Genomic DNA, 11,218 nt, shown 5'->3' with positions numbered 1-11,218 from the left:
GACTCGGTCAGAGATGGAAAGCTGTACATTTTCGACAGGTAAAGGGGAGGGGCAACTGGGTAAGCATAGATCTTGAGACTCATGATAAGATAATAATTGATAATGGCACGCCTCATTCCACTATGCAGTGTGATAGGTCATCAAAGTTAACCACTCTTTGCTCGCCATATGCCATAAACTCACCCAGGGGTCACGTCAGTTTATTTTAGAGTGGAGGGAGACCATTTTACCGATTGTGAGCCTTAACATGGGTCACCATAGATTGTTCCCGGGGTTTGTCGGTTAAGATCCCGGTTCGCCTAAGATTCCGCATTTCCTTGCTCCCGAGTACCGGGATCTTAGGCGGTATACCCAAAAACTGACAAGTGCCTGATTCCACCAAGCTGTAACACATCTTGTCCTTGTTTGTGTTGTGTCTCATACTCCTCTATTTTGGGGGGTTTGGGGATGGAGGTAAAAACTTGAGATTGATTATGACTAAGGGGACAAACAGATGAAAATTAAACAGCCATTCTCTCTTGCAATTTTGTCTTTTTTGTGAATGGAAACCTGTACCTCCTTAATAGACTTGGTTCTCTTGTGTAGGTACTTGAGGATTTGTTCTTTTTATAATTGATGTTTTAATGAGACCTCATTGTAACAAAAGGCAATTGCAAATGGTTTTCGCTGACAACCTGCTTCATAATCTGATACTTTTCTCTTATCTTGCCATACACAGTCTACAGCAATGGATAATTCCAGTGGTCATAAGTTTGCAAGGGCAATTTCACGTAGAAAGTGCATCCCAGCATATGTCTTGAATGATTTAAGCAGGTGAGCCGAGTATTGATCATTTGAGTTTTCCTAACCTGTTGGAAGATATTTTGATTTAAGAAAATGTGAAAAGTTCTATTAATTAATTAATTTGTATTAAATAACTGACCTGGTGTATGTTCAAAGTGTGTGACCAGTAACTTCATTGTTTAAGTTTAAGCATTCTTAAAATTATTTTCGGCTTGTAAAATTATTCTCTATGCTTAATTTTAGAGAAAGATGATCATGGAGGGATGCACCACCCTTCTTATTACACTTGTACATCACTATACTAATATATATAGCTTTGAGCTGAGATTTGGAGAGAATAATAATATGTGGAATCTACTGGGAAAATGGAGATTACTGTCTTTCACCACAGTGGTATTGGATAATTGGTGCTATTGTACAATGATAAGTTAAGATAAGATAAGATTAAGGTAATAAAAAAATACTTAATTGTCCTGTGTGGGAAGTTTTTTGTAGTCTTAGCATGGTAAAATGTCTTGTTTGAGGTATTAGTTTGCATCTGAACATGTTCATATAATTATATATTAATCATATATCTAATGAAATGTATGGAATTTTGTTTTGTGTATCTGCAGTCGCTTCATCATCAACACCAGACCAGAGGAAGTGAAGTCCATCATTAGGATTTTTTTCCACATTGAAACAGCCTACTGGTTTTATTTGGACTTTCATTGTGTAGAAAACGCACAGCTGAAGGAGTGCACTATGAGAGAGTTCTCATATGATTGTATCCTTATATCCAGTGGAGTGTATGCGTTTTTATGTCCCCATCGACACCATTTAGATCATTTAAGCGGTGGGCTTCAGACCCTGCCTGTCAGGGCCAACACGAGCTGAGAGGGATACAACATCCCAGCAAAAAGACTGAAATACACCTATTAAAAATTCTCCCCTCTCAGGAATTGAACTCGAGTCTCCTGCATGGGACAGTGAAGCGCCTAACTGCAACACAACAGACGCTCGTCTTTAATCCAGGTTTCAGCTGCCCATCATTTTCACAAACTCAAAATCAAGCAAACAAGATGTTAATCTGTTGCTTAAAAGATTTCTGTTTTGTACTTCTAAAAACTGAAATGGACAAGTGTAATTGACTTTAAGCTTTCAGGCTCTTGATGGTTTGATACAAAGTGAAGACTGATAAATAAAATCTACTATGAAAGGGAGACCATCTGCTTTTGATAGCTACCTGCACACTGGCTACTTTAGAGCAACTGCTCATTTTCTTATCAAACTCTTCAACTTCAACTGCTTTCTATTATGACTATGAACTCTTTCGGTCTGGTGATGATCATTGTAAAACTGAAGAAAATATGTGAGGCAGTGTGGTGAAATCAGGGGCTCGTCAAAATAACGAAATCGGAGAAACAGGAATTTTTCCTCCAGTGTGGAAATTGTTATTGAATTTTTATTTTTTGACTTAACCTCTTTATGTCCACATATATATAAAAACACATTTCCATGTGAATTTTACTGAAAAACATTGATTAAAGGCACTAAATATGTCAGTTTTCAGTTTTCGAAGACTCTTTAACTATTGGAGTTACCAAACTTTGGCCACCATTTTCTCGCTAATTTCACCACTAAAACAAGGCAACCTCACTTCCTTCAATCGCAAATGTCTTAAAATCTATTCAAAATAAATGGATATTTATTTTATTGGAAGCAAGGCGAATAAATAAGCTTTCAGAGGATACCAATAACTCCACATGCCCAAAAATTGAGAAGCGCCTGATTGCACCACGTCGTGACACATATATCAACTTCTGAAAATATGACACAGGACAAAATAAAAGGATAAAAAGTTTTCAAGTGTACCGGTACTCTTTTTTCTATCAACAGTTGTACACAAACAGAATTGTTGAAAAAAAAATTAACATGATAGACAATAGAAGCTGATATACAAGTATATTTATATTCCAACTAAAAGATATTAAAAATATACCTTTCTCTGTCATTTTCATCTCCAAGTCTCTTCAGATGACCTCCAGTTTTAAAGTGTTTTCTTTAACAGACAGTAATAAATCATGTACCTCAGTTGAAGCAGTATCTTGCAGAATTTGACAAACATTTTGACGCCTGGAAACAGTACAAACGGACCATTGGAACGTATGGTGCAATTATCATAGACCAAACTATGAAACATGTGAGTTAATATAAGTAAATTTTAAATAAAAATATTTTGATCTTTTATCTTTTGGTTTGGTAAGAAACAATGGTTGTTCTTTGTGAGAGGATGTATTATTCAGCTATTGTGAAACATCTCTTGTAAAAGTTTTAAAGAGATATTTGTACTAGAAGTATTCTAAAATGTGAAGAATACAACCCCAGGGGAACAAAATGACCCCCAGGAGGTATGGATAGGGTTAAAAACTTCCTAATTGAGATCTGTAGATCCTTGATCGGAAAGCTTCAGCAGGTTTCTTTTCTCCCTGCTGAGACTAGACTCCGATGACATGCTCTTCAGAGCCACAGTGTAATGAAAGACAAACTGCGTGTGCCACTGCATGGAATTTTACTAATAGCAAAAGCTCCTTTGTTAAGTATCTCGATTGATTACAAGTTCATACATTTATAGAAAAAGAGCTATAAAACTCTGTGTAATATTGTATCTTTGAGTTACAGTAGGAGGGGTGGATGCAGTTTGCATCTAAATAAAAAATTTCTTTGCACTGTAAGAGATGTAACTGAACCATGATTGTGTCTACCACCTTGTATAATTTGTGAAAGAATGCCATCTTTAGAAATAATATAATGTATGTATGCTCACCCACACACACACTCACGTACACACACACACACACACACACACACACACACACACACACACACACTCATGCACACACACACACACTTACTTATATGTATTGATATGTAATACATTCTTGTTTTTGCAGGTACTTTTGGTTCAAAGTTTTTCAGGTAGGAACAGCTGGGGTTTTCCCAAGGGCAAAATCAATCAGAATGAAACTCCAGTGGATTGTGCTGCTAGAGAGGTAAGTCTCCTGGCAGACTCTATGTTACACTGCAATTTATCTTAATTGTCAATTTAGTATATTTTATTATTGTGATATTTCTCATTGTGTAAGGAAAGGGGATCAGTAATGGGAGGTGGTGGTGAAGTGGGCTGCTTATTAATATACCCATGGTGGATGTCAGCCTTTCCATGGGTAGATTGGGCTTCTTTGCTCAACTATTCACCCTTTTATTATGGTACTTTGTTTTTTCCTCCTCCCTGTCCTTCTAATTTTTCTTTCACCGTTGTGCCTTTATAATGAACCACATTTTTTTTTGTAGGTCGTTCAATTTTGTCAAAAAATTTATTTCAGCAAAAACAATATGTTGTGAATTTTTCTGTATTTTTCGTGCTAATAATACTAAGGAGTGATTTGTGTTAAAAAAATACTGAAGTATCATTACTTTTATTACATGTCAGTCATGACTGGGGTTAAAAAACAGAATTTTTCTGATCTTGTTCTTTTATTAGTATACTGGTGACTCTTGTGTTGATGAATATTGTAGAATTTCAGGTGCTTGCAAAATCTGACATGCTCATCCTTGTATCTAATGTCTCAGATGGAGGCATCATTGTTTTCGAATTGATCATAGAGAGTAGAATGAAATGTTCCCATTTCATTTGATTTTTCTTTACGTATGAAGGGATAACAAAAATGCTGTGATGTCCTTACAAATGAAAATTTTTACATCCTGGACTTGCTTGTCTCTTACTATTTTAAATTATTTATCAAACAAACTGTATTTTGGATCTATATATATGGTATGAGCATTGCTAAATTATATACTTGTTTTGATATAAGATCTTGACGTAGTGTTCTTCCTTGCTAATATTTTCTAGGTTCTTGAGGAAACAGGCTTTGATATACGACCTCATGTCGATCCCTATGAGTACCTGGAGAAAAACTTCAACGAGCAACTCAACCGCCTCTACTTAATTGATGGAATACCATGGGATACGGCTTTTCAGCCCAAGACACGTAGAGAGATAAGGGTATGAGTGCTTTGATTCTTTTTACTGGTTTGAACAGAGGTGTCATTTGTCACGAGATTTTTATTTCTGGAAGGTTTTAAACTTTTTACATCGTCTGTAGCAAATTTTTCTTCTTTTTTTTTTCATCAGGGGTAACCTTGAAAGATCAGTAGTGAGAAAAAGAAGCATTATGTTATAGAATATTAAATCATGAAAAGCTTGAAATTCTGTGTTGATCGAAGGAAGGAATAAGTGGAATTGTTTTGTTTGTTGAAGGTTTAGAAAGTTTTGGAAACAATATTTCTTTCATGTTCCACTCCAGTGCTCTTAGGCAGAGGTCACCAAAGTATGGCTGCTCAGTTTGTTTGTTGGAAGATATGTTTGCTGCATGCTCATAACTTGATCCTCAAAGTAATTTTATCATTTCATTTAACTATGCAGTGCAAAAATTAAACATGTTTTTACAGACATCATAACTTCTAACTGGATTCACAAATTTCATTAATTCATTTTGCTTTCTAGTTTGTGAGATTCAGATCACGGCGTCACTTTTCGCCCAATTCTGTTACTTTTAGTTAGCGTGACTCAGCAGCCCGCCGGAGCTCCCCGGCTCGGGGTCACGGGGTTAATGAGTCCAGAAGCGACTTTGCCGATGTCGGTCAGGAAGTTCGCATTTTTGACTATGTTTAAAACGATATAACTTCTTCCCCATCCCACATAGCAAACCATTACGCGGATGTACTAAAAGCTCAATGTCTTGAGATTTATTCTGCGTTAGAATGGTTAGTTTCTGTGCTTTAGTTTTTGTTCTAGACAAGTGTTTGTAGACTACCCAATTTGTCCTATTTTAGTTACAAATTTATGAATAAATGATTGTTTAAAAAAGGCACGACAGATCTCTCCAAAATCTGTGTTAAACTGACTACGAATATCATGTCTTTTGCGCGAGAAATAATAGTCAAATTTTAAGAGAAGAAAGATGCATATATATCTGCATTTTTTAACTAAAGACGATCAGCGTTAGCTCTTATTTTACTGTTAAACAAGAGAAAGTTACTCTGAGTTTGTTCATGAATCATGCTATGTCTGTGGCAGCCTGCATACATCTAAAAAGGTGTAATATAGAATCTAAGCGATTTAAAAATCCCACAAAACCGTGTAAATACATGGGTAGAGATAAACTTCTTGTATGGAATAAAAATAATGCCAGCTAACACATTCATTCTTAGTTTTTGTGTCGGAAATATGTGCGGACACAATTATGAATGTAAAGAAATCAGTCACATTGTCAGTTATTGCAAATGGTCATAGAAACGAAAAATATAGCTGGCAGTGTCCCTGGAAAGCTAGAAATTGTTCTTATAACCCAATTACAAGAAGTCATCCCTATTATTCAGTCAACTTACAAAACCTATACTTAACGTTTTAAGAAAAGTAAGGAATTTCTGGAGTGTAACAGATACTGTTCGTGTATTAGATTTACATTGAAGATGTATTCTAGTACTAAAATCGATTTGTACTTTTCATAGAGAAACTTCATGGTAACTTTTATAAACTTTCGAGAAAATATGCGAATATTCACGATTATATTAGACACATAAAGTTGTATTTGGAGGAATTACTTCATAGGAAATTGTGTGCCGGATGGATAAAGTTGCAAAATTACAGCTTTCTATTATATACGCAGATACCATCTTTTCTGAGTATCTGTACCAATGCTATGTCGTTCATGTTCCAAAAGTTTGACAGATTTTGACGAGGTCTTTTTTTAATATTGATTTTTTTTTCACTCATGCTAGTCCCCAAAAAAATTACAATTTAGCATTGCCGACTCCAGCGCGTCTAACGAAATAACCAGACAAGTTACAACGTCCGTTCTTTTTTGAGTCTCAAGAGCAGAAATGCGTGCTTTGGGTGCTCTAAATGAGAATTACCATAAATACAAGGATACACCTTAAATTGTACGTTGAAAAGTACCAAAAATTAGGTCTGCCCAGACAGAGCGGCGACAGGGAGCTGACCCCTGTTACCTCGACGTGATAAGGCGCCTGGCGGGGAACCCCCCGTGGCAACTAAAATTCTACTGCCGGTGCACCGTGAGATATGTGCTGATGAGGTGTGAATAGTTATCTGGCTTGCAGTCAGCATTTGCTCGGATATTGGCCCGCTTTGGAAAAAGTTTGGTGACCTCTGCTCTTTGACTATCATCAACTATTTCTGTCCCAGCTGATTCTCAGGAAACCCATTTGCAGATAGATGCACTGGGGAGGGGTAAAGGGTCTTATTATCAGTCAGTCTCAAAGACAATCCGGGAAATGTCTGGGAACCATACCCTTGGGTTATGATTTCAAGTCTGATGCGATGTGCATTAATAAGTGTTCTGCTTTTTCTTCATATAGGACATTCAGTGGTTTCCTCTGGAAATGCTGCTCACTGCAAAGACAGAGTCATTGCTTAAGGAAACTGTGGGTCAGAATGTCAACCTGTACACCGTGGTGCCATATCTCAGGTGAGTGCGAGAGTTAGTTTAGAGAAAGGGAGATTTGTAGAAGGGTGGATGTTTTTTCTGACCCCCTATTGTGTTAGATATTGGTCTGCAGATGCAATTGTTGATGTCTCAGATTCACTGTTTTTATAAATCTCATTAAAATGATGCACTTGGGGCATCTTTTTTCTTGCATTCTCATATAATTTTTTGATGAGTCTAGTTTATTTATGGATCTTACCCTCTGAGCAGGCAGGGCTGTGTTAATAATATAAAGTGCTTGATATCTTTTGTAGAGCTTTCTTTCATGTGTTGCTTTTCTTTTTGAAATTATGGCCGTTTTTGAAAGAATCCCTTTTCTGACAAATTTGAAAAAGCAGGAGTCATTGTTAACCATTTTTTTTACTGCCTACTTGGGATAAATGAGATTGTCTTTGCTTTTGAAGTGGTAAAAATCCATATTCCTCCTTAGAAGAAGGCTCCACGCACTTTACAATAATTTAATTATGTGTAAACAATTATGTTTGATATTCAAATAGGGCCATCAAGAAATGGATTCATGACAAGCAGTCAGGGGATGGAGGTGCCAAGCAGAGAAACCGACAGAGGCAACAGAAACAGTTCTCCCAGCAGAACCAAAGTCAGTATCAGGAGTACATGCAGCTGAAGAAGGGCAAGATCACACCAAAGAACTTTGTGAACCAACGCAAGACTTCTGTCAGGTTAGGTGGTTTCTTTCATGTTCATGTTGCAAAATGGAATTATATTTTTGTTTTTTAACATTCTGTTATTAGCTGTTCTTTTGCCGAACATAATGATCTAAGTGTTATGTAAAATCTTTTTTTTTCTTCTTTTCTGTTTCATCGATTTGTTTAGATGCTGGGAATTGAGTTTGATAATGCGAAGGGGCTCAGGCATGATCCTCTCTCTCTTGATGGGAATGACATACATTTTAGACACCAATCAGAAGAAAAAATCGAATTCTCCATGCTGCCACCTATTGAAATATTAAAATCAGGCAGTCCTTTCCTCAAAATGAGATATCAAGGTTTTCCAAGATAAAAGTTGTGACAAAATTTGTGGGAACCCAGCTTTTGTAAACAGATGTATACTCAATGACACACTCATGTGGGCTGGGCAGACCCGTAGACTTAGTTGAAATCATGTCGACTGTCACGGGGCTCGCTCTAATTTGTTCTTCAAAGAGGTATTCTTGAACATAAGATGTTATAGGGGTTTCCATGCTTCTCAACACACTTGGATCTTTGGGAGATAGGCATTAAAATTGAAAGTCTTTTCTTTTTGATCATTGTACTATTTTATAAAAGGGAAAAGGAGAGTGGTGACTATCAATATCACTAAAGCTTATCTTTCATTCCCTCTCCTCCCCGTCCATTCAAAATGAAAGGGATGAAAAAATCTTGAAGAACCAAGGAATCGGGCTGATAGTAAGTCTTTCTGTCGTAGTAGTATGTTACAGATATTTTATAAGTTGCTTTTTTTCTATAAAACTTTCAGGTACTCGAGGGATATCCTTGAATTCCAAGAGAACCAAGTCAAGCAGGTATAAAAGAACTGGCTTTTGACTTGTTTTGTTTGTTAAAATGTACTGCAGCTTCTTCTATGTCGTGTGTTCCCAGTCAGAGCATAGTTTTCTTAACAGCCTCTTTGCTAAGCTTTGATGACACTTGTCTGCAGTCATTCAGAGATGTTCTAATTCTGTCTTCCTTATGGGCATCATCTGCCATGTTTTCCAGTTCCAGGAACTTTTCCTTTAGAAGTGTCCTTTTAAGACTGTTGCATCTCTTTATGAGACAAAAGTATTTCATTTTGTGTTTTCTGTTTGTATCAAGGAGCCAGTCGTATCTAAGAGCCAGTTTCTTTTTAGTTTTATTTCTTTCCAAAATAAGTGGGTTTTGTCCTTTGAGTCCAAGACACCTGTGGTGGCCTTCTGTAACAGTAGTGCTTTAGCTCCAATAGTTTATTGCCTTTTCTGATGTCTTTCTGTTTCTGCTGTTCAAGATTTGTATGCAAAGACGCCTTTTGGGAATGTATGACTTTCGGGAATTTTAAATTTTGTTTATTTATTAGTACCATTATAAAGATATTTTTCTATTTTTTGTCAATTTTTGCATAACTTTGGTAAGATGTCTTTTTCTTTGTTGATATCCCATTTGCTTATGATCAAAGAGCCCAGATGTTCAAATTTCCCTCGATCTGAATAGTTTCACTTCTGATAGTTATATTTGATTCCCTGTCTGTTTTATATGTTTTTGAAATTTTTGTTTTCTTACCATTGAGATATAGATTATATTATGCGTTTTACTGATCGATTTAATGATCGATTGTGCTTCTGAAAATGACATCGTAAAAGGTGGAGAATTTTTTGTTCTTATCAAAGAAATAGACCAAAAATAGGAGATCCTGTTGTCATGTGGGGTTCTGCAAGTCTAACAATTTACTGTTGAATACTTGTGAGATCAAGCTGGGGCACACAGAGGAAGGAGACTTGTTTGTTAAGTTTGTTGTTGGTGGATTCCCTGATGGGATCAGCTCCTCCTATATGATTTTACTGCTGCTTTACTAAGATAAGATAAGATAATAAGATAATACTTTATTGTCCAAGGGGGAAATTTTTTTTGGCTGTACAGGACAGTAAAACTCATGCAATTATTCAGAAAGATTAAATTATTTATTACTTTCATTAAAATTCAGTACGAAAAGAAAAGTAAAGTTGACAAAATGTACATATCACATTAGTTACCGATTATCATGCTAATTTGCCACGACTACAACCAAACATAGTCTTTTGTAGTCGCTCAGTCTGGATTATCAATGAGCTAACTTTAAGTTTTGAATATTTACAGGGAAGGCGAGGAATGACTGTTGTTCAGAGTTTATTTGGTAAGTCTTGAGATTTAAGTAAAGGTGCAAAGTGTTGTCGTGTTTTTAAGTCTGAAAATTAGATGTCCTCTTTTTGATATGAAGTTCTGCTTCCCTTCACAAACTACTAAAGAAGCCTTGTGGACTCTTTTGAATTTTGAAACAGATAAAAGAATTTGACAATTAATGTATTCATAGTGCACGAGTAATACACAAATTAGACACTGCTGCTTTTTATAGCTTGTCAGCCTCAGCAAAATCTAAGGATCATGACCCCCCCCCAAAAAAAATTGGAATAAAAAAGTACAAAAAATGGGGTGTAAAGTAGAGTAAAGTAGAGTACTTTCCTTTCAGCACTTGGTCTTTGTTGTGTTAAGCATTGACATGTCAATATCTTATTAGAGAGAACATAGGCTGTTTGTTTCTCTTGTTGGTGGGAAAGGGCATATATTTGCCAGCAGCAGGAATACATCATCAGAAATGCTGATATATAGTTGTGTTGTATGGAGGATGGGTGTTAAGTTGGTGTATTGTACAAGAATAGTTGTCTACTGGAAGCAAATATTTGATTTCCTTTTTTTCTTTCTTGTACATTTCAGGACATAGAGAGCAGCGTCCAGCTGAAGTGTACAAGCCACCGGAGGTGGACACAAACTCTTTTTATTCCCAGGCCTGGTTCAACTTCTCTTTGGACACTGATGGTATCCTAGAGCTATTGCCTCATGAAGGAACCTATTACTTCCCCACTCGGAAAGTGTAATTTATGTCGGAAAAAAGACACAATGACATGTGGTACATTGCATTGAATTCTTCTAAGTCCGGGGCCTTGATTTTTGCATTGAAAAAAAATACTGAGGTTTCAGTTTGTCCCTCTCTTGACCAATGAGAGCATGGTACCGTATTATATTCCTGTTGTGCCAAATACAGTGTACTACTTTCACATGAAAGAAAAGGTCTTTTTAAAACGCTACCTCAAAATTACAAAGTTCTATCTGCTCAGTACCTAGTTTTGAGCAATTTGACGTCAAAATTTTATAAAGTTT

The 11,218-nt window shown here is 36.3% G+C and overlaps 1 protein-coding gene across 1 annotated transcript; it reads left to right on the top strand.

Moving 5' to 3' along the window:
- The first annotated feature begins 692 nt into the window (after positions 1-692).
- Positions 693-11,218, top strand: LOC101855373 (m7GpppN-mRNA hydrolase). Its single transcript, XM_005108262.3, has 10 exons — positions 693-813; positions 1,398-1,549; positions 2,838-2,965; positions 3,717-3,815; positions 4,676-4,828; positions 7,207-7,316; positions 7,832-8,014; positions 8,811-8,856; positions 10,160-10,196; positions 10,775-11,218. The coding sequence occupies exons 1-10, from the start codon at positions 728-730 to the stop codon at positions 10,933-10,935; spliced, it is 1,155 nt and encodes a 384-aa protein (XP_005108319.1). The 5' UTR covers positions 693-727; the 3' UTR covers positions 10,936-11,218.

Source organism: Aplysia californica, unplaced genomic scaffold (assembly GCF_000002075.1).
Source record: "Aplysia californica isolate F4 #8 unplaced genomic scaffold, AplCal3.0 scaffold00673, whole genome shotgun sequence".
Taxonomy (NCBI): Eukaryota; Metazoa; Mollusca; class Gastropoda; order Aplysiida; family Aplysiidae; genus Aplysia; species Aplysia californica.
Note: the sequence above shows the minus strand (reverse complement) of the source record. Positions and strands in the feature narration are given on the sequence as shown.

What these genes read in the sequence shown, in the direction of transcription:
- LOC101855373 (XM_005108262.3), top strand. Translation starts at nt 728, where the DNA reads ATGGATAATTCCAGTGGTCATAAGTTTGCAAGGGCAATTTCACGTAGA. An exon ending in GAGAGAGTTCTCATATGATT is followed by an intron (nt 1,550 to 2,837) that starts GTATCCTTATAT and finishes TTTAACAGACAG; the next exon opens with TAATAAATCATGTACCTCAG. An exon ending in TGGATTGTGCTGCTAGAGAG is followed by an intron (nt 3,816 to 4,675) that starts GTAAGTCTCCTG and finishes AATATTTTCTAG; the next exon opens with GTTCTTGAGGAAACAGGCTT.